Source organism: Scyliorhinus torazame, chromosome 1 (assembly GCF_047496885.1).
Source record: "Scyliorhinus torazame isolate Kashiwa2021f chromosome 1, sScyTor2.1, whole genome shotgun sequence".
Taxonomy (NCBI): Eukaryota; Metazoa; Chordata; class Chondrichthyes; order Carcharhiniformes; family Scyliorhinidae; genus Scyliorhinus; species Scyliorhinus torazame.
Genome location: NC_092707.1, coordinates 277,949,938 through 277,973,803, shown reverse-complemented (window position 1 = coordinate 277,973,803; position 23,866 = coordinate 277,949,938). Strand labels below are relative to the sequence as shown.

The following is a 23,866-nucleotide window of genomic DNA, read 5'->3' as shown; positions in this document are numbered from 1 at the left end:
GGCCCCGTACTTGGGAGATCGAGGCCCCAAGGTCCTGTACACGGGAGATCGAGGCCTCGTACACGGGGGAGCGAGTCTTCTTCTCAGCGGGATGTTTTAGGAATGGGGTGTGGGGAGGGAATGCATCTAAGCTCCCCACATACATAGGCAGCTATCAGCTTGATTTTTTTCAGACCAGCAGGGTAGGTGATCTACCGCAGTGTGATTGTTGTCCTTTGCGATGTTAGGGCCGGGTGAAAGGGGGTCTGGGGCACAGGGGCTATTGTTGGAAACCAAGTAATAAAATTACAAAACCAAGCTGCGGAAGATGGGTGCAGTTTGTGCATTCACTTGTTTCTGATCTTCGGAGTTTTAGGTCTGAGGAAAGGTTAAGGACGTCGTACTTGTTTCTTATTTGGCAAAGATCCACTTTCTCGATGACTTGAGTTGAGACTTTGAAAGGCATTGATGAAGCTGATCCAAATCTTCCTATTCACAGTTCAAAATACCAGGAACAAGTTAAAAATTAGAACTTCAGGAGTACGATGGTAAATGAGGTGGAACTGTTTATTTTACAGAAAGTGTAATCGGCTTTTGGAATAAGTTACTGAGGGTGTCCAAAAATGTGCATAAGAACATTAAAAATAGGTGCAGGAGGATCTACTTTTTTTGTAAGTGGGTTGGACTAAGGAAGTCTTGCTGCTATCGTATATGGCTATGGTGAGGCCACACCTGGAGTATTGTGTGCACTTTTATCACCGTTTCTTTTTTTTTTAAATTTAGAGTACCCAATTCATTTTTTCCAATTAAGAGGCAATTTAACGTGGCCAATCCACCTACCCTGCACGTCTTTTGGTTGTGGGTGTGAAACCCACGCAAACATGGAAAGAATGTGCAAACTCCACACGGACAATGACCCAGGGCTGGGATCGAACCTCAGCGCCGTGAGGAAGCAGTGCTAACCACTGTGCCACTGTGCTGCCCTTTCAAAGGAAGAAAATACTTGGCTTCGAAAAACGTAACAAAAGGTTCATCAAAGGATGTGAAGAGTGTCTCCTGTGAGGCGAGATGGAGTAGAATTTGCCTATGTTCTCTGGAGCTCAGAAGAACAGAACGTGATCTCATTGAAACGTACAGAGGGTTTGACAAGGTAGATGCTGCGAGGGGCTGTTTTGGTTGGGGAACATGGAAGTAGGGCGGGGTCTCAGGATGAGGGGTCGGCCATTTCCGACTGAGGTGAGGAGCAGTTCCTTCATTCAAGAGGGGATGGTGAACCTTTGGAAGTCTCTACTCCAGAGGGCTGTGGAAGCTCAGTCATTGAGTGTATTCAGGACTGAGATCGATAGGTCCTCGGGCATGAAGAGAATCAAGGGGTATAGAGAGAAGACAGGAAAGTGGAGATGAAATAGAAGATCGGCCATGATTTTATTGAGTGGTGCAGCAGGCTTGAGTGGTTGTATGGCCCAACCCTGCCCCTATTCCTGAAGTTCTGATAAGGACCATCAAGCCTGATTTTCCATGTTTCCGAGGGCTGGAATAAAAAGGTTCAGGGACAGCTAGATCTGTTTGCAAAGAGAAAGGAATTTTAAGAGTGCAGTGAGGAGCAGCAAGCTGGGGTTCACCTGAGGGGAAGAGACCGGGCTTATTTTTAAAAAAAATGTTCATTAAAACATTTTCATGATAAACACTATCATACAAAACAGTTAACTAAAGTTCCATCATAAAAGAACGAGACTAACAAGCAAAAGCACAAATAACTTAACCCCCAAAAAACTAAAATAAACCCCCTAACAGTTGGCGGTCACGAGCTCCTTAAAAAAAAAGAATGGCTGCCATCTTAGGTAGAGCCATTCTACAGACCCTCTAACGGTCTACTTAACCTGCTCCAATTGCAAGAAAGACATGAGGTCACCCAACCAAACGGAGGCACTGGGTGGAATAGGAGACCTCCACTCAAGCAGAACTCGTCTCCCGGCTGTCAACGAGGTGAAGGTGAAGACATCCACCGCATGAAGCACCGGCGATACCCCAAAAATGACCTCCAGTGGACATGGATCCAAATCAACATCGAGTATCTCTGACATGTGTTGAAGAGAGAGGCCCAAATGCTTACCATCTTGGGACAACACCACAACATATGAATGTGGTTAGCCGGTCCCTGGGAGCAATACTCAAACTTGCCCTCCACCCCAGAGAAAAATCCACTCTAAATTGCCCCTTAAGTGTCCAAAAATGTGCAGGTTAGGTGGGGTTATGGAGATAGGGTGGGGGAATGGGCCTAGGTACGGTGCTGTTTCAGAAGGTCAGTGCAGACTTGATGGGACAAATGGCCTCCTTCTGCACTGTAGGAATTCTATGGTTTTATGGTCCGAATCACAATCACTGAGCAACCAGTCGCCACCACACAAGGGAGGAGAGACATATTCACCACAAAAAAAAATCGATCCGCGAGTATACTTGAGAAAAATGAGAAATCTTTGTCACCTGGGTGCAAGAAGCACCATGGGTCTACCCCCCCCCCCTTTACCCCGCAATCATTTCCATGAAAAACAACAAAGCTTTGGCCATCCCTGGTGGAATTAGAGATTTGGGCTTGGACCGATCCAGACTAGGGTTCAAAACACAATTTAAGTCCCCACTCAAAGGTCAGCGAAATTAATAAAATTCATATCATCCCAGTTTGGAGCATAGATATTAATCAGAACCACCGGAGTGCCTGCCAAAGGGCCACAAATAACAATTGTCTGCCATTGGTGTTGGCCAAGATTTTAGCGGCAGAAAACTTAATCCTTTTACGGATTAATATTGTTGCACCCCGAGCCCGACCATCGAAGCCCAAATGAAAGATTTGTTCCACCCACCCCTTCCACAGCCTTGTCTAGACCCTGACCTGCAAATGAGTCTCTTGCAAAAATACCACGTCGGAATTTAAACTCTTAAGGTGAGCAAATACTCCTCATTCTTTTCACTGGGCTGTTCAACCTCCTGACATTCCAGGTGACAAAACCTATTGGGACTCTCCCACCCCACCCCAATCCAGAGTCAGCCATTGCCACCAAGAGAGATTGCCCAACAAATACATAACGGGTACAGGAACCAGGCTCACCCAAGATGGCCACCAAACCAAATCGCAAGACTAAACAAAGAAAAATCTGCAGGCACCGTCAGCAAACTACCCCCGTCTTCACCCTTGGATACCACAGCCAAATACGCATACAGATAGAAGGAAGGCGAACAGAAACAACCAAAATCTAATTCTAACAAATCTAAACCTAAACAAAACAAGAACTCTAAGCTCATTATCTAAAAACATTTCAATAATGAGTCGCAGTCAATCCTTCAACATCGCTCCCGTTAGCTAACTCTTAGGTTAGCAGGGAGGTTCCTAACTAGAGTAAAGAAAAATGGTTAAAAACAACAAAATACTAAAACCCCATTAATCATTGCGTTCCAACAGGGAATTTTATATTTTCATAATAACCAGATCAGGACCCACATGAAACTAAATCCCAAATATAAGCCCAAAGTGTAAAAATTCAACCCCAAGAACAGGAAAATGCAAAAATAAACATGGAACCCCAGCAATTCAACATGCCTGCCTCCAATCACCAAAAAACTCAATCACACCGTGCCCAACTCGCTTTTCTTAACAAAGGAGGCGCATCAAATAAATAGGCCTTTTCCTCAAAAGTCACTGTGAGCCGCGCTGGGCACACCACACCGAATTGGACTCCACTTTTATAACGGGTGGCCTTGGCTTTGTTGCACGCAGTCCTCTTCCTTGCCAGCTCCGCTCCCACATCTTGGTAAAACCTGATGGCATGGCCTTCCCATTTGAAGTCATGATGCTGTTTCGCCTATCTCAGAACCCGCTCTTTCTCTTTGAACTATGAACTTCACTATTACTGCACTTGGTGGTTGCACAGGACGAGGCCTCTGTCGGAGTGCAAGGTGGGCTTGGTCCAACTCAAGAGGGGCCCTGAATCCACCCTCCTCCATCATCTTCCCGAACATCTCAGCAAAGTATTCCGGGGGCATTGGGCCTTCCATTCCTTCTGGCAGCCCCACAATTCAAAGGTTTTGCCTCCTGGGCCGATTCTCTAAATCATTTACCTTGGCCCTCAATTTTTTATTCGCTTCGGCCACCAGTGACATCTCCACTTCCAGTGAGGCAATCTGATCACTGTGTCTCGAAAGGACCACTTCTATGTCTTTAATCGTGGCTTCATGGGCTTTCACGGTTTCACTGATCTCCAGAGTCACTCGGATGGGGGCCAAGGCCTCCTCCATCGATTTCCAGATATCCTCCAAAACAAACCGGCAGTGTTTAATAATTTTGCCAAGGTACATTTGCCGAGGCCATTAGCGGAGTGACCAGAGCCCCAGAGGCTGCCTCCACCATTTTATCTGCCAATGAGCTCTGAGAGGCCCCCGATTCCATCGCCGAACTTCTACTGCCTGCATTCTTTCCCTGACTTTTCTAGGCATTTCACCTATGTAGGATCCCTATCCCATTAATTATGAGGGTTTTCAAAAGAAAATACCCCCAGAAACTGAGAGAAAAGGGCAGTACTCTAGCGGGAGCCACCTCCTGCACGTCTTCCCTCTACATAACACCACCAAAGTCGGGTCTGGGCTTGTTGGCCTTCTGATGATCTTAAAACCCTCATGTTCTTGGTGCACAATAGGTCACTGAAGATCTAGCCTCCAATGGAGGGCGGCACGGTAGCACAGTAGTTGGTTGGCACTGTTGCTTCACAGTGCCAGGGATGCGGGTTCATTCCTGGCTTGTGTCACTGTCTGTGTGGAGTCTGCACGTTCTCCCCATGTCTGGGCGGGTTTCCTCCGGAGTGCACCGGATTTCTCCCACAAGTCCCGAAAGTCGTGCTCGTTAGGTGAATTGGACATTCTGAATTCTCCCTCTGTGTACCCAAACAGGAGCCGGAGTGTGGCGACTAGGGGATTTTCACAGTAATTTCATTGCAGTGTTAATGTGAGCCTGCTTGTGCCAATAAAGATTATTATTATATAAAAATGTCAAATTGGGCACCGAAGTGTCAGTTATTGTCCATCCATACATCCCTCCTCGGGCAAAATTAAAATGAATTAATCCAGGTCGTTTTAGCAGATGTGGTAAAATGTGGATCTTAGGCTGGTGGCAACTGACAATGAAAAAATGATGCGGGTTCAGGTTTGAAGAAAGTACTTGCTCTCCCATAAAAAGCTCTCGGCGGCAGCTCAAATAATAATTTTGGGTGCGAGATCAATTTTCCTTTGCTGGACCAGGGTGTGAGAGGATACGGGGCCAAGGCGGCTGGCTAGAGTGAAGATTCTGATCAGCCATGATCCCACTGGATGGCGGAAGAGATTCGAGGGGCTGAATAATCTTTTCAGGTCCCCAAGCCCAAGCCAGGTTGGCACCACGTGTGAATGGGACTCAGATCGATCTGGAAAGGGAAATCTGTCCGTAGTTGGGAGAGGGATGAACCTGGGGCGAGAGGGAATTTAATGACAGGGTTGGGTTGGAGAATTTGGGGTTGTCCTCCATGCAGCGGGTTTGGATAGGGGTGTACAAGATTATGATGGGTTTAGATAAGGTCGGCAAAGTAAAGCTGTTCCGATTAGCTGATGGTACAAGTATAAGAGCACATACTTTAAGGTTCGGGTAAGAGATACAGGGGGAAGGGAGAAAGAACGTTTTTGCGCAGTGAGTGGTACTGACCTGGCACTCACTGCTTATGATGGAAGAGGGAGTGGAGACAATGAATGATTTCAAAAGGAAATTGGAAGGGACGCTTGAGGGAAATAAATTTGCAGAGATACAGGGACAGACCGGGGAATGGGACTGAGAAGATTGCTAGCCAGCATGGGTTCAATGGGCTGAATGGTCTCATACTGTGCCATAACAACTGTATGACTCTGGACTTCCGGTTGCGGCGATGCGCAGCTAAGCCGCACATTTCGGTAGCTCCCGCTAGAACGGACTTTTGGGCTCTCCGGAGGAGCCCCAACGGAAATTTTTTGATCAAATTCCGTGTGGGAAGGTGAAGTAAGGTCCCCCTTCTGTTGTGTATGGAGGGGACTCGAAGTGGAGCGACGGAAAAAGAGGCTTTGGAGCAGCGGCAGAAACGAGGGGGAAAAAACAAGATGGCGGAGGGCGGCGATCAAGCAGCATGGGGGCCGGACCAGCAGGAGTTTCTCAGGCGCTGCGTGGAGGAGCTTAAAAAGGAGGTGTTGGCGCCAATGCTGTTGGTGATCGAGGGGCTGAAGGCAACCCAGAAGGCCCAGGCAGTAGAGCTCCGAGAGGTGAAGGAAAAAGCTAACGAGGACGAGATCTTGGGCCTGGCGGTGAAGATGGAGGCGCACGAGGCGCTGCACAAGCGGTGGGCCGAGAGATTCGAGTTCCTGGAGAACAGGTCGCGGAGGAAGAATCTCCGGATTCTGGGTCTCCCCGAAGGAGTGGAGGGGGCTGATGCCGGGGTGTATGTGAGCACGATGCTCCATTCGCTGATGGGTGCGGAGGCCTCTCCGAGCCCCGTGGAGCTAGAAGGGGCGCACCTGGTTCTGGCGAGGAGACCCAAGGCTGGCGAGCCGCCAAAGGCGATAGTGGCGAGGTTCCATCATTTCGCGGACAGAGAGAGTGTCCTGAGATGGGCCAAGAAGGAGCGGAGCAGTAGTTGGGAGAATGCGGTGATCCAAGTCTACCAGGACTGGAGCACGGAGGTGGCAAAGAGGAGAGCTGGCTTCAACCGGGCAAAGGCGGTGCTGCATAAAAAAAGGGTGAGATTCGGAATGCTGCAGCCAGCGCGACTGTGGGTCACGTATCAGGACCGACACCACTATTTCGAAACGCCAGAAGAGGCTTGGACCTTTACACAAACGGAAAAATTGGACTCGAACTGAGGGACTGTGATTGTGGGGGAGATGTTGACTGTATGCAGGGCTGTAAATATGGGTAAAGAATGTTTCACGGGTGGGACGATGGATGGGGATGGGGAAAGAGTTTTTGAAGGGGGGACAGTGAGGAATGTGGGCGTCGGTGCTGGAGGGAGGTGAGACTCGGGGATGGGGGAACTGGGATAAGGCCGCAACAGGAGCTGCGCCACAGGGGGCGGGGCTGGCTCAGGAAAGCGCGGGCTTTTTCCCGCGTTAGGGAAGGGCGGAGGGGGGGGATGGAGGAGCACAAGGAGGAGGAGGGATTTCCACACGGGGGGGTCAACGGGAAGGCGGGGGAAGCCGGAGTCAGCAGGAGTCAGCTGACTTACGGAAGTATTATGGGGGGAGCAAAAGAGCTAGATTTGGATCTAGCGGCGTGGCGGGGGGGATGGACAATAAGGTTGCTGCTGCATTGACCGAGGGGGAACTGAAAATGGAAGAGGTGGTCGGGGCGGGGGTTTCCCGTCTGGGGGACCGGAGGGTGCGGGAGACGCGGGCATGGGACTGGCCTAAAATAGGAGATGGCTAGTCGGCATGGGGGGGTAGTCCCCCAATCCGGCTGATCACGTGGAATGTGAGAGGCCTAAATGGGCCGGTTAAGAGGGCCCGAGTGTTCGCGCACTTAAAGGGACTGAAGGCAGTCGTGGTCATGCTTCAGGAGACACATCTGAAGGTGGCAGATCAGGTCAGGTTAAGGAAGGGATGGGTAGGACAGGTGCTCCATTCGGGGCTGGATGCGAAGAATAGAGGGGTGGCAATACTGGTGGGGAAGCGGGTGCCGTTTGAGGCCAGAACATAGTAGCGGACAATGGAGCCCGATACGTGATGGTGAGCGGTAGGTTGCAGGGGATGGGGGTGGTATTGGTAAATGTATACGCCCCGAATTGGGACGATGCTGGATACATGAAACTGATGTTGGGGCGTATCCTGGACTTGGAGGTAGGAAGCTTGATAATGGGTGGGGAGAGGACTTCCGGTTGCGGCTATGCGGAGCTAAGCCGCACGATTCGGCAGCTCCCGCGAAAACGGACTTTCGGGCTCGATAGAAGAGCCCCAATGGAACTTTTTTCACAGCCAACCCGTGGGGAAGAGAGGAGAGAGGTCCCGTACTAACTTGTATGGACCGGACCCGCAGCAAAACGGCCAAAAAAGTGGCATTGGAGCAGCGGGAGAAGAGAGGGAAAACAAGCAAAATGGCGGCGGCCGAGGACAAAGAGGGGGTGCAGGAATTCATCAAGCGCTGCTTCGAGGAGCTGCGCAAGGAGATGGTGGCGCCTATGTTGGCAATAATTGAAGAACTGGGGGCAACCCAGAAAGCCCACGAGGTGAAGATCCAGGACAAAGTGAGTGAGAATGAGGACGAGCTCTTGGGCCTGGCGGTGAGAGTGGAGCGGCACGAGGCGCTGCACAAGACGTGGGCGGGAAGACTCGAAGACCTGGAGAACAGGTCGAGGAGGAATAATCTGAGGATCCTGGGTCTCCCAGAAGGAGTGGAGGGGGCTGACGCCGCGGCATATGCGGGCACAATGAGCGGGGCGCTGATGGGCGCGGAGGCCCCCCCGGGATTGCTGGAGCTGGAAGGGGCGCACCGGGTGCTGGCAAGGAAGCCCAAGGCAAATGAGCCGCCAAGGGCGATGGTGGTGAGATTTCACCGGCTTACGGACAGAGAGAGGGTCCTGAAATGGGCCAAGAAGGAGCGGAGCAGCAAGTGGGACAACGCAGAGATCAGAATATACCCAGACTGGAGCACGGAGGTCGCTAAGTGGAGAGCGGGTTTCAACCGGGCCAAAGCGGTGCTGCATCGGAAAGGAGTGAAATTTGGAATGTTGCAGCCAGCGCGACTGTGGGTTACACATAATGGCCAACACCACTACTTAGAAACGCCCGAAGAGGCGTGGACCTTTATACTAACTGAAAAGTTGGACTCTAATTGAGGGTTTGTGAGGGTGGGGGGTGTTTGAGGGTTAAAGTACGATGGTTGGTGTATATAGGGGGTCAATCACGCTCAGGGAATGTTATGTGGGCTGGGGGAGAGAGACAGGAGCTGCGCCAGAGGGGGTGGGGCAGGCTTTGGAAAGCGCGGGGTTCTTTTCCCGCGTGCGGGAAGGGGAACGAAGGAACGTATATTGATGGGGAGACTCCCGCACGGGGCGGGGGGGGGGGGCAGTCAAAGGGATGGCGAGGGAAGCCGGGGTCAGCAGGTGTCAGTTGACTTCCGGGAGTGATATGGGGGGAGCAAAAAAGCTAGACAGGGGTCTAGCGGGGGGGATTGCTGCTGCACTAGCCGAAAGGGAATGGGACCCGGCTGGGGGACCGGAGGGTGAGGGAGATGCGGACACGGGTCTGGCCCAGAAAAGGAGATGGCTAAGCATGTGTCATTTGAGGCCAAGACTATCGTAGCGGATAATGGAGGGAGATATGTGATGGTGAGTGGTAGGTTGCAAGGGACGTGGGTGGTGTTGGAAACGCCCCGAACTGGGATGATGCTGGATTCATGAAGCGCATGTTGGGGCGCATTCCGGTCCTGGAGGTAGGAGGACTGATAATGGGAGGGGACTTCAATACGGTGCTGGACCCAGCACTGGACCGCTCCAGATCAAGGACGGGAAAGTGGCTGGCGGCGGCCAAGATGCTCAGGGGGTTTATGGATCAGATGGGGGGAGTGGACCCATGGAGGTTTGTAAGGCCGCAGGCCAGGGAATTTTCTTTCTTTTCCCACGTACATAAGGCTTACTCCCGAATAGATTTCTTTGTTCTGGGCAGGGCACTCATCCCGAGGGTGGAGGGGACGGAGTATTCGGCCATAGCCGTTTCGGACCATGCCCCGCACTGGGTGGAAATGGGGCTGGGAGAGGAGAGGGACCAACGCCCACTGTGGCGGCTGGATGTGGGACTGCTGGCCGATGAGATGGTGTGTGGGAAGGTGAGGGGGTGCATCGAAAGGTACTTGGAGGCCAACGACAACGGGGAGGTGCGGGTGGGGGTGGTATGGGAGGCGCTGAAGGCGGTGATCAGGGGAGAGCTAATCTCCATCAGGGCTCATAGGGAGAAGACAGAGGGCATGGAAAGGGAGAGGTTAGTGGGGGAGATTTTGCGAGTGGACAGGAGATACGCAGAGGCCCCGGAGGAGAGATTACTTGGGGAAAGGCGACGGCTCCAGACGGAGTTTGACCTGTTGACCACGGGGATGGCGGAGGCACAGTGGAGGAAGGCGCAGGGAGAGGCGGAGATAGTGGCAGCTATGGACGCGGAAAAGGCCTTTGACCGAGTAGAGTGGGAGTACCTCTGGGAGGTGTTGCGTAGGTTTGGGTTCGGGGGAGGGTTTATTCGCTGGGTTTAGCTCCTTTACAGTTCCCCGGTGGCGAGTGTGGTGACGAACCGGCGGAGGTCGGAGTACTTTCGGCTGTACCGAGGAACGAGGCAGGGATGCCCCCTGTCCCCCCTGTTGTTTGCATTGGCGATTGAACCCTTGGTCATAGCACTAAGGGAGTCTAATAAATGGAGGGGGGTGGTCCGTGGGGGAGAAGAGCATTGGGTGTCGCTATACGCGGATGATCTGCTGTTGTACGTTGCGGACCCAATGGAGGGGATGGTGGAGGTCATGCAGACTATGAGGGAGTGTGGGGAGTTCTCGGGCTATAAGCTCAATGTAGGGAAGAGCGAGCTTTTTGTATTACAGGCAGGGGACCAAGAAAGAGGGATAGAGGACCTACCGCTGAGGAGGGCGACGGGGAGTTTTCGGTATCTGGGGATCCAGATAGCTAGGAGTTGGGGGGCCCTACACAAATTGAATCTGACGAGGTTGGTGGACCAAATGGAGGCGGACTTCAAAAGATGGGACATGTTGCCGCTTTCGTTGGCGGGTAGAGTGCAGTCGGTTAAAATGGTGGTCCTTCCGAGGTTTTTGTTTGTGTTTCAGTGCCTTCCCATCGTGATCACCAAGGGCTTTTTCAAGAGAGTAAGTAGGAGTATTATGGGGTTTGTGTGGGCGAATAAGACCCCGAGGGTAAGGAGAGGGTTCCTGGAATGCAGTAGGGACCGAGGAGGGTTGGCGCTGCCAAACCTAGGGAGCTACTACTGGGCAGCAAATGTGGCGATGATCCGCAAGTGGGTTATGGAGGGAGAGGGGGCGGCATGGAAGAGGATGGAGATGGCGTCCTGTAAAGGAACGAGCTTGGGGGCGTTGGTGACGGCACCGCTGCCGTTCTCGCCATCAAAGTATACCACGAGCCCAGTGGTGGCGGCAACGTTAAGGACCTGGGGCCAGTGGAGACGGCACAGGAGTGCAGTGGGAGCCTCGGTGTGGTCCCCGATCAGGGGTAACCACCGGTTTGTCCCGGGGAAGATGGATGGGGGGTTCCAGGGCTGGCATCGGGCAGGGATTAGAAGAATGGGGGACCTGTTCATTGACGGGACATTTGCGAGCCTAGGGGCACTGGAGGAGAAGTTTGAGTTACCCCCGGGAAATGCATTTAGATATATGCAGGTGAGGGCTTTTGTGAGGCGACAGGTCAGGGAATTCCCGTTGCTCCCGGCACAAGAAATTCAAGACAGGGTGATCTCGGGTGTATGGGTCGGGGAGGGCAAGGTTTCGGCAATACACCAAGAGATGAAAGAAGAGGGGGAAGCCCTAGCAGAAGAGTTGAAGGGTAAATGGGAGGAGGAACTGGGGGAGGAGATCGAGGAAGGTTTGTGGGTTGACGCCCTAGGTAGGATTAATTCCTCCTCCTCATGTGCCAGGCTCAGCCTGATACAATTTAAGGTGGTCCACAGAGCGCAGCTGACGGGGGCGAGGTTGAGTAGGTTCTTTGGGGTAGAGGACAGATGTGGAAGGTGTTCAGGGAGCCCGTCGAACCATGTCCACATGTTTTGGTCATGCCCGGCACTGGAGGGGTTCTGGAGAGGAGTGGCGGGAGCAATATCTCAGGTGGTGAAAGTCCGGGTCAAGCCAAGCTGGGGGCTCGCAATATTCGGAGTAGTGGATGAGCCGGGAGTGCAGGAGGCGAAAGAGGCCGGAATTCTGGCCTTTGCGTCCCTAGTAGCCCGGCGAAGGATCTTGTTATTGTGGAAGGAGGCGAAGCCCCCTAGCCTGGAGGCCTGGATAAACGACATGGCCGGGTTCATTAAGTTGGAGAGGATTAAGTTTGCCTTGAGAGGGTCTGCGCAGGGGTTCTACAGGCGGTGGCAACTGTTCCTAGACTACCTCGCGGAGCGTTAGAGGAAGGCCGGTCAGCAGCAGCAGCAACCCTTGGGGGGGGGGGGAACGAGAGACTGTTTGAGGGGATGGATGAGCGGGAGATAACATGGAGGGTGGGGGAAACTGGCACGTGTGGGCGAGAGCCAGTGTATAAAGCTATGTAAATATACCATTTTGCCATGTATATATCTTGCTCAATGCGATTTTGTGTTATTTTGTTACGGGGGCGGGGGGGTTATTGTTTGTAAGGGGAAAAAATTGTGTTGTCAAAAAATCTTAATAAATATATATTTTTTTTTAAAGATAATGGGTGGGGATTTTAACACGGTGTTGGACCCAGCACTGGATCGCTCCAGATCTAGGACCGGAAAGAAGCCGGCTGCGGCCAAGGTGCTTAGGGGGTTTATGGACCAGGTGGGGGGAGTAGATCCGTGGAGATTTGCCAGGCCTCTGGCCAGAGAATTTTCTTTTTTTCCCATGTACACAAGGCCTACTCCCGGATAGATTTTTTTGTTCTGGGCAGGGCATTGATTCCGAAAGTGGAGGGAACGGAGTATTCGGCCATAGTCATCTCAGATCACGCCCCGCACTGGGTGGAACTAGAGCTGGGGGAGGAGAGGGACCAACGCCCGCTGTGGCGGTTGGATGTGGGACTGTTGACAGACGAAGAAGTGTGCGGGGGTGTATCGAAAGGTGTCTGGAGGACAACGACAACGGGGAGGTGCAGGTGGGAGTAGTATGGGAGGCGCTGATGGCGGTGGTTAGGGTAGAGTTCATCTCCATCAGGGCTCTTAGGGAGAAGAGAGAGGGCAGGGAAAGGGAGAGGTCAGTGGGGGAGATTTTAAGAGTAGACAGGAGATATGCAGAGACCCCTGATGAGGGACTACTCAGGGAGAGGCGAAGTCTCCAGACGGAGTTCGACCTGTTGACCACAGAGAAGGCAGAGGCACAGTGGAGGAACGCACAGGGGGCGATATATGAATACGGGGAGAAGGCGAGTCGGATGCTGACACATCAGCTCCGTAAGAGGATGGCAGCGAGGGAAATAGGTGGAGTCAAGGATGGAAGGGGAACTACGGTGCGGAGTGCGGTGAAAGTGAATGAGGCATTCAAAGCCTTCTACGAGGAGCTGTATAGGTCCCAGCCCCCAGGGGGAAAAGAGGGGATGCGACGATTCTTGGACCAACTGAGGTTCCCGAGGGTAGAGGAGCAGGAGGTGGCTGGTTTGGGGGCGCCAATTGGGGTGGAGGAGCTGGTTAAAGGACTGGGGAGCATGCAGGCAGGGAAGGCCCCGGGACCGGATGGGATCCCTTTGGAGTTCTATAGGAAGTATGTAGACCTGTTAGCCCCGTTGCTGGTAATGACTTTTAATGAGGCAAGGGGGGGGGGGGCGCCCCTGCCCCCGACAATGTCGGAGGCGACGATCTCTTTGATCCTGAAGCGGGATAAGGACCCACTGCAATGCGGGTCGTATAGGCCGATCTCGCTCCTCAACGTAGATGCTAAGTTGCTGGCAAAAGTGTTGGCTACGAGGATTAAGGACTGTGTCCCGGGGGTGATTCACGAGGACCAGACGCGATTTGTAAAGGGCAGGCAGCTAAATACCAATGTGCGGAGGCTCCTAAATGTGATAACAATGCCATCGGTGGAAGAAGAGGCGGAGAGAGTGGCAGCCATGGACGCAGAGAAGGCCTTTGACCGAGTAGAGTGGGAGTATCTCTGGGAAGTGTTGCGGAGGTTTGGGTTCAGGGGAGGGTTTATTAGCTGGGTCAAGCTCCTACATAGAGCCCCGGTGACGAGTGTGGTTACGAATCGGCGGAGGTCGGAGTACTTCCGGCTGTATCGAGGGACGAGGCAGGGGTGCCCCCTGTCCCCCCTGTTGTTTGCATTAGCAATTGAACCTTTGGCCATGGCACTAAGGGAGTCCAGGAAATGGAGGGGGGTGGTCCGAGGGGGGAGAGGAGCATCGAGTGTCGCTGTACGCAGACGACCTGTTGCTGTATGTGGCGGACCCGGTGGAGGGGATGGTGGAGGTCATGCAGACCCTAAGGGAGTTTGGGGACTTCTCGGGCTACAAGCTCAATGTAGGGAAGAGTGGGCTCTTTGTGGTGCATCCGGGGGATCAGGGAAGAGGGATAGACAACCTACCATTGAGGAGGGCGGAAAGGAGCTTCCGATACTTGGGGATCCAGGTAGCTAGGAGCTGGGGGGCCCTGCACAAACTTAATTTGTCGCGGCTGGTGGAGCAGATGGAGGAGGACTTTAAACGGTGGGACATGTTGCCACTCTCGCTAGCGGGCAGGGGACAGTCGATTAAAATGGTGGTCCTCCCGAGGTTTCTTTTTGTATTTCAATGCCTTCCAATTGTGATCACCAAGGCCTTTTTTAAGAAGGTAGGCAGGAGCATTATGGGATTTGTGTGGGCGAGTAAGACCCCGAGGGCAAGGAGGGGGTTCCTAGAGCGTAGTAGAGATAGAGGAGGGCTGGCGTTGCCGAATTTGGGTGGCTACTACTGGGCAGCCAATGTGGCGATGATCTGTAAGTGGGTGATGGAGGGAGAGGGGGCGGCATGGAAGAGTCCTGCAAAGGAACGAGCCTGGGGGTGCTGGTGACGCCACCGCTGCTGCTCTCGCACGTACACCACGAGTCCGGTGGTGGCAGCAACGCTAAAGATCTGGGGCCAGTGGAGACGACACAGGGGTGTGATGGGAGCCTCGGTGTGGTCCCCGATCAGGGATAACCATCGGTTTGTCCCAGGAAGGATGGACGGGGGGTTTCAGAGCTGGCATCGGGCAGGGATTAGAAGAATGGGGGACCTGTTCATCGATGGGACGTTTGCGAGCTTAGGGGCGCTGGAGGTGAAGTTTGGACTACCCCCGGGAAATGCCTTCAGGTACATGCAAGTGAGGGCGTTTGTGAGGCGGCAGGTGAGGGAATTCCCGCTGCTCCCGGCACAGGGGATTCAAGACAGGGTGATTTTGGGCATATGGGTCAGAGAGGGCAAGGTGTCGGCGATATACCAGGAGATGAAAGAAGAGGGGGAGGCTTTGGTAGAGGAGCTGAAGGGTAAATGGGAAGAGGAGCTGGGGGAGGAGATTGAGGGGGGTCTGTAGGCTGATGCCCTAAGTAGGGTTATTTCCTCTTCCTCGTGTGCCAGGCTTAACCTGATACAATTTAAGGTTGTTCATAGAGCGCATATGACGGGGGCGAGGCTGAGTAGGTTCTTTGGGGTGGAGGACAGATGCAGGAGGTGCTCAGGAAGCCCGGCGAACCATGTCCATATGTTTTGGTCATGCCCGGCACTGGAGGGGTTTTGGAGGGGAGTTGCGAGAACAATATCTAAGGTGGTGAAAGTCCAGGTCAAGCCAAGTTGGGGGCTAGCAATATTTGGCGTCGCGGACGGGCCGGGAGTGCAGGAGGTGAAAGAGCCCGGCATTCTGGCCTTTGCGTCCCTGGTAGCCCGGCGAAGGACCTTGTTAGTGTGGAAAGATGCGAAGCCCCCCAGTGTGGAAGCCTGGATAAATGATATGGCAGGGTTTCTCAAGTTGGAGAGGAAAAGCTTTGCATTGAGAGGGTCTGTGCAGGGGTTCTACAGGTGGTGGCAACCGTTCCTAGACTATCTCGCGGAGCGTTAGATGGTGTTCGGTCGACAGCAGCAGCAACCCAGGGGGGGACGGTGGGGGGTACGACGACACATCTCTTTCCGGGGGGGGACATCTCTTTCCGGGGGGGGGTTTCTTTCAGGGGGGACATCTGAGCAAGAAAATACATGAATGATCCGGAAAACTGATATGTACGGGAGGAATCCAATGTACAAAGTTCTGTATCATATGGATTTGCCATGTTTATGTCTTGCTATGCGAGTTTTCTTTTCTTTTTGTTACGGGGGGGGGGGGGGGTTTGTTTGTAAGGTTGAAAATTTTGCTAAAAAATTCTTAATAAACATATTTTTAAAAAAACAAACAACTGTATGACTCTGAGAGAGGCCAAGGCCTCACTGTGAGGCCTGGAATGAACACTCCGTGCCCATTTTTTGGACGTGGAACACAGGAAACTTTGATCCATTACCAGATGGGAGCAGAGTTTTTGTTATCATGCACGTTTGTTATTATTAAACGAGGCAAACACTCATTTGAGCCAATAGGGCAGCCTAACTCTGCTGGTACCACCATTGGAAGCCAAAGGGAGAAACCAGACTGACTATTCTCAGACAGAAATAAATACTAAGCTAAAAACAAAATCTAAAAGTCACATGATAATGATCACGTTAAACCTGGACCTGATCAGAATGATGTCTCAGCCAATTCCATGGAATAGTCAATATCCTTTATGATGTGGTTTTGAGAGTGACACCAATGTAACCATTTTAACCTGTTTCTGGTCACCATGCCATAGCCAATAGTACAATATGTCAGATCATTAAAGTTCATAGGATTATGTAGGATATACAATACCGACCAACCAGTCAATGCCATCCGTTCATACTCCACTCGAATCTCTTCCTATCTTTCCTCATCTCATTCTACCATCCTCACTCTCTATTACCCTCTCCCTCAATTGCCTATCTGCTCTCCCCTTAAACGTTTCTGTAATGTTCTTTGATTATGCTGATGTTGAATCTTGATGTGGTAGTGTTAACAAAGAACATTAGACTTTGTTTTACAACAAAACTATACTCTAAAGGATTACTATAATGCCTAAGATTAATACAGTTGGAACTTTACAGTTGAACACTAACTTACACTAAGATAGTACAGAGCTACTCTAATATGCGACAGCTATCAACACCTTACTATCACCTTGTCCCGGACACATGGTGCATCCGGGTCACGTGCCTGCATACTCGCACCACCTGCTGGTCGGATGCTAGAACTACAACTGTAAAACATACAACTTATAATACATATAAAGATGATGATGATCAACTCATATTATATACAGATGATAGTATACCTATCATCACAATTTCTATACGATTTGCCTCAACCATTTTCTCTGATAGCAAATTCCACGTTCTCATTGCTCTCGAGTAAAGAGGTTTCTTCTGAATTACCCATTTGACTATCTAATTTCGATGGCCTCTTAATTTGTCCTTCGTTGAGGTTATTCTAGACCAAAATAGTTAGATTTTTGGAGAGCGAGGGGCCTGCAGATTGTGTGGTAAAGAGGAGTGAAGGGTGGGTGGACAGCTGTGGGCCGATTGAATAGTGGCGCAGGTTTGAGTGGCAATGCGGCCTTTCACGTAGAATCATGGAATCACTACAGTGCAGAAAGAGGCCACTCGGCCCAACAAATCTGCACCAGCTGTAATAGTATTTATCTCTCAGTCAACATCTCTGAAAAACAGGCTATCTGGCCATGAACATCTCTGTGTGGGCTTGCTGTGTGCAAGATGGCTGCTGCACCTCCTATATTATGCCACTGACCACTTCTCATAAGTGCTTCGCTGGCCTCAAACGCCCAGACGTCGTGAAAGATGCTGTGGAAGTGCAAGTCTCCACAGCTTGGGCAGCACGGTAGCACAATGGTTAGCACAGTTGCTTCACAGGTCCAGGGTTCCAAGTTCGATTCCCGGCTTAGGTCACGGTCTGTGCGTAGTCTGCACTTTCTCCCCGTGTGTGCGTGGGTTTCCTCTGGGTGCTACGGTTTCCCCCCACAGTCCAAAGATGTGCAAGTTAGGTGGATTGGCCATGCTAAATTGCCCTTAGTGTCCATAAAAGGTTGGATGGGGTTACTGGGTTATGGGGATAGGGCAGAGGTGTGGGCTTGTGTAGGGTGCTCTTTCCAAGGGCCGGTGCAGACTCGATGGGCCGAATGGCCTCCTTCTGCACTGTAACTTCTATGATAACAGCCCGGCAGCAGAAGAGACTGACTTGCTACGGTCGGGCAAAAAAAAAGGTTCCAGAGACTGTTGTACATTTGCTTCAACTGTCTGGACATTTCATGGGAAGCAAAGTGAACTTCAGTGACCAACAAATGTCTTGCACATTCCTGTTTTTTAAAAAAATGCAATCAATGTGCGTCCGTTTGACTTGAGCTTCTTATCCAACTAGCACCTCAGCCAAGGTAAATATTTGCTCACCCACTCACAGCCTGTTACATACCCATTTCCTGCCTTGTGCTGCACACTCCCACACCATACATCATTGTCGCTTCTGCCACCGAGTTCAAGGACTCTCCTTTATTTTCTGCAAAGCCCAGGTAGTTATAGGAGCCCATGTTAATCACATCTTTAATTACTCGTCCTGTGTACCTGCAATGAAGGCAGTGGCTGATGTTAAATTTGCAGTGTAAGCATCGCAGGGTTATTTGGCAAGCTACACAGCCTTATCATAATTTTCTACTCCTCTGATAAACAGCGACCTTCATAAGTTTTAGTCAACGACTGCAGATTAAACACATGGATAGTAAAAGCAAAATACTGCGGCTGCTGGAAATCTGAAATAGAAACAGAAAATGCTGGAAAAGTTCTGCAGGTCTGGTAGCGTCTGTGGAGAGAGAAACAGAGTTAACGTTCCGAGTCCGTGTGGCTATTTTTCGGAGCTGGAATACACAAACTGTTCAGGTTTTTATCTCCTGCCACACAACTGTCGCTTGCAAAAAACACCCAAGTGCAAAATTACGTCAATGACCCCTGTCGGAAGGCTGCAGCTCAGTTGATAGCCTTTGAGTCAGAAGGCTGTGGGTTCATGTCCCACCCGGACACTTGCGTATAGAAACTGAGGTTTGACACTCCCAGTGCGGCACTGAGGGAGTGCTGCACTGCCGTAAATACAGATAAGGTGAGATGAAGCAGGGTGTGAGGAAACACATCAATACCAGCAGAGACCAGGGGCAGGATTCTCCCCTACCCGGCGGGGCGGGGGGTCCCGGCGGGATGGAGTGGCGTGAACCACTCCGGCGTCGGGCCGTCCCAAAGGTGCGGATTTCTCCACATCTTTAGGGGCCAAGCCCTCACCTTGAGGGGCTAGGCCTGCGCCGCAGTGGTTGGCGCACCGCTGGCCGGCGGGAAAGGCCTTTGGCGCCACGCAAGCCGGGGCCGAAGGGACTTCGCCGGCCGGCAGAAGTCTGTGCATGCGCGGGAGCATCAGCGGCTGCTGACGTCAACCCCACGCATGCGCGGGGGGGGGGGGGGAGGGGTCACTTCCGCATCGGTCATCGCGGAGGTTATGGCCGAGGCGAAAGGAAAAGAGTGTCCCACCCCATGGCACAGGCTCGCCCGCGGATCGGTGGGCCCCGATCGCGGGCCAGACCACCGTGGGGGCACCCCCGGGGGCCAGATCGCCCCGCGCCCCCCCCACCCAAGGACCCCGGGTCCCGCCGGTAAAGTAGGTGGCTTGATTCACGCCGGCGGGACTGGCATGACAGCAGCGGGACTTCGGCCCATCGTGGGCCGGAGAATGGCCAGGGGGGCCCGCCGACCGGCGCGGCGTGATTCCCGCCCCCGCCGACTGTTCGGTGCTGGAGAATTTGGCGGGTGCGGGACTCACGCTGCCCCCCCCCGGCGATTCTCCAACCCTGCGGGGGGTCAGAGAATCCCGCCCCAGTTCAGTGAAATGGCCTGTTTCGGTGCTGGGAGATTCAATGTAATCCATTGGTGTGAAGCCAAGTCACAAGGTTTGATTTTTACACCCTCGGATTACAGTTAGCGGATTTACGACGGGTAGCTAGCTGAAAGCTAGTCACCCTCGAGCAGGAAAAAGGGAAGATAAATTAGCCAGTGTCGCGCAAATTCTATCAAGTCTCCTGCAGGATTGGGAGCAGGGTAGATTCCACTATAGTCCAATAGTCATCCCAAAAGCCAGCATCTCCATGGGTGCAGCGCGACTCCATCCTAGACTCCAATGTCAGCCAAATCTTTGTACTCAAGTTTCTGGAGTGGGATTTGAACCCACAAACCATGAGGAAAGAGTGTTGCACTCTCACACATGTATCAGGGTTGGAAGGTTGCTGATTCACACTGTACCTGAAAGTCCAATTATAGTCATCAGAGACACGTTCCACCAAGTCAAAGGTAGGCCCAGGCACACTGCAGATTGGGCGGTTCCAGTTGTCACGGACCCTCATGTACAGATTCCGTTTGTAGAAATTTTCGAAGTCTTGGTAAAGTGGCACAAATTCCTGCATTGTGAAATATCAAATGATCAATTTTACAACAACAGTAAGTTATTCGACCTGTTCCGCAAAGGGTCAAACTCATCTCTCCCCATTGCAGACAGACGATTCGTTACATGCAACTCGAGGAGCAGCACACCACAAGTATGGGGCAAGGTGAGGAGGCCAGCCTCCACAAACTACCACTGCTGGGACGGGGACTGAACCCGCACAGGTGGTATCATTCTTTTTAAAAATTCTTTCACAGGATGTGGGCATTGCTGGCTAGGCCAGAATTTGTTGCCCGTCCCAAATTGAGACTGTGGTGGTGAGCCAGCTTCTTGAGCCACTGCAGTGTGTGTATTGAGGCACATCCACAGTGCTGTTAGGGATTTCCAGGATTTTGAACTAGCATCAGTGAAGGAACGGCGATACAGTTCCAAGTCAGGATGGTGTGTAGCTTGGAGGGGAACTTGCAGGTGGTAGTGTTCCACCTCGGTGAGTTGCTGCAGTGCATCTTGTAGATGGTACATATGGCTGCTACTGTGCGTCAGTGGTGGAGGGATGTTGAAGGTGGTGGAAGGGGTGCCAATCAAGCAGGCTGCTTTGTCCTTCTTGAGTGTTGTTGGAGCTGCACTCACCCAGGCAAGTGGAGAGCATTCCATTACCATCCTGACTTGTGCGTTATAGATGGTGAACAATCTTTGGGGAGTCAGGAGGTGAGTAACTTGCCATTGGGTTCCCAGCCCATGGCCTGCTCTTGCAGTCATGGTATTTATATGCCTGGTTCAGGTCAGGTTCTGGTCAATGGTAACCAATGGATGTTGATAGTAATGCCATTGAATGTCAAGAGATGGTTTGATTCTCCCTTATTGGACATGGTCACTGTCTGGCACATATGTGGCGCAAATGTTACTTGTCACTTATCAGCCCAAGCCTGGATATTGTCCCGGTCTTGCTGGACATCAATATGAACTGCTTTAGTATCTGAGGAGTCGTGAATGGCGTTGAACATGGTGCAATCATCATGTACTGATCTATTTGGATTTCCAGAAACCCTTTGACAAGGTGCCATACAGGTGGCTGCAAAATAAGAGCCCGTGCATGATATTAGGGGCAAGGTATAGGCATGGATAGAGGATTGGCTGACTGGCAGAAGGTTGAGAGTGTGGATAAAGGGGTCTTTTTCAGGGTGGCAGCCGGTGACTATTGGTGCTCCGCAGGGGTCAGTGTTGGATCACAACTTTTCACGATATACGTGAATGATCTGGAAGAAGGAACTGAGGGCAATGTTGCTAAGTTTGCAGATGATACAAAGACATGTAGAGGGTTAGGTAGTGTTGAGGAGGGTGGCATGGTGGCACAGTGGTTAGCACTGCTGCCTCACGGTGCCAAGGTCCCAGGTTCGATCCCGGCCCTGGGTCACTGCTCATGTGAAGTTTGCACATTCTCCCCGTGTCTGCGTGGGTCTTGCCCCCGCAACCCAAAGATGTGCAAGGTAGGTGGATTGGCCAAGCTAAATTGCCCCTTAATTGGAAAAAGATACAATTATAGAAAAAATTTAAAAATTGGATACTCTAAATTTATAAAACAAATGGTAGTGTTGAGGAAGCGAGGAGGCTGCAGAAGGACTTGGGACAGACTAGGAGGGTGTCAGAGAAGTGGCAGATGGAATACAATGTGGAAAAGTGTGAGGTTATGCACTTTGGTAGGAAAAATAGAGGCATAGACTATTTTCTAAATGGGGAAAGGTTTCAGAAATCTGAAGAACAAAGGGACTTAGGATTTCGAGTTCAGAATTCTCTTAAGGTGCAGGTTCAGTTGGCAGTTAGGAAGGCAAATGCAATGTTAGCATACATTTTGAGGGGGCCAGAATAAAAGAGCAGGGATGTACTGCTGAGGCTGCATAACGCACTGGTCAGACCCTATTTGGAATATGAGCAGTTTTGGGTTCTGTATTAAGGAAGGATGTGCTGGCCTTGGAGGGGGTCCAGGGGAGGTTCATAAGAATGATCCTGGGAATGAATGAAAGGCTTGTCATATGAGGAGCGGTTGAGGACTCTGGGTCTGTAGTTGATGGAGCTTAGAAGGTTGAGGGGGAATCTCATTGAAACTTATAGAATATGAAATGAAATGAAATGAAAATCGCTTATTGTCACAAGTAGGCTTCAAATGAAGTTACTGTGAAAAGCCCCTAGTCACCACATTCCGGCGGCTGTCCGGGGAGGCTGGTACGGGAATTGAACCGTGCTGCTGGCCTGCCTTGGCCTGCTTTAAAAGCCAGCGATTTAGCCCTGTGCTAAACCAGCTCCAGTAGCCTAGAGTGGACATGGAGAAGATATTTCCACTAGTAGGAGAGACTAATGATAATAATCTTTATTATTGTCACAAGTAGACTTACATTAACAGTGCAATGAAGTTATTGAGAAAATCCCCTAGTCGCCACACACTGGCACCTGTTCGGGTACGCTGGGGGAGAATTCAGAATGACTTATTCACAAGCACGTCTTTCGGGACCTGCGGGAGGAAACTGGAGCACCCAGAGGAAACCCACGCAGACAAGGGGAGAACGTGCAGACTCAGCACAGACAGTGACCCAAGCTGGGAATTGAACCTGGGACCCTGGCGCTATGGAGCAACAGTGCTAACCACTGTGCTGCCGTGCCGCCTAGAACCCAAGGGCATAGGCTCAGACTGACGGGACGATCCTTTAAAACTGAGATGAGGCGGAATCTCTTCAGCCAGAGGGTGATGAATCTGTGGAACTCATTGTCGCAGAAGGCTATGGAGGCCAAGACTGAGTATTGTTAAGTCAGCGATAGATGGGTCCTTGATTAACAAGGGGATCAGGGGTTACTGGGAGAAGGCAGGAGAATGGGGATGAGAAACATATCAGCCATGATCGAATGGGGGAGCAGACTAGACGGGCTAGAATACAAGGCCAGGGATGTACTTCTGAGGCTGTGTAAGGCTCAGACCCCATTTGGAGTATTGTGAGCAGTTTTGGAAAGATGTGCTGGCCTTTGAAAGTTTCCAGAGGAGGTTCACAAGAATGATCCCTGGAATGAAGAGCTTGTCATATGAGGAACGGTTGAGCACTCTGGGTCTGTACTCGTTGCAGTTTAGAAGGATGAGGGAGGATCTTAATGAAACTTACAGGATATTTCGAGGCCTGGATAGAGTGGATGTGGAGAGGATGTTTCCACTTGAAGTAGGAAAAACTAGAACCAGAGGACACCATCTCAGACTAAAGGGACGATCCTTCAAAATAGAGATGAGGAAGAATTTCTTCAGCCAGAGGGAGGTGAATCTGTGGAACTCTTTGTCACACACGGCTGTGGAGGCCAAATCACTGAGTGTCTTTAAGACAGAGACAGATCGGTTCTTGATTAATAAGGGGATCAGGGGTTATGGGGAGAAGGCAGGAGAATGGGGATGAGAAAATATCAGCCATGATTGAATGGCGAAGCAGACTCGATGGGCCGAGTTGCCTAATTCTGCTCCTATGTCTTACGGTCTGATGGTCTTAAAGCGTGTGGGATCCTGGGTTTTATAAGTGTGTCTGGAGGAGAATTTGGAAAAGGGGACAGATACGATTTACCAGGACAGTTATTACTGTTAACATGGGCACACTGAAGAAGCTGGAGTTGTCCTGCTTCG

At 51.5% G+C, this 23,866-nt stretch overlaps 1 protein-coding gene across 1 annotated transcript in view; it reads right to left on the bottom strand.

Annotated features, from left to right (window-relative positions):
* sptlc3 (serine palmitoyltransferase, long chain base subunit 3) overlaps positions 1-23,866 on the bottom strand; it is a 140,493-nt gene that overhangs the window by 84,857 nt on the left and 31,770 nt on the right. Inside the window, exons 6-7 of the mRNA XM_072504676.1 lie at positions 20,079-20,233; positions 18,217-18,365 (exon numbers count right to left, since the gene is read on the bottom strand). Of these exons, the coding sequence (XP_072360777.1) occupies positions 18,217-18,365; positions 20,079-20,233 (304 nt within the window). The remainder of the gene's footprint in view (positions 1-18,216; positions 18,366-20,078; positions 20,234-23,866) is intronic.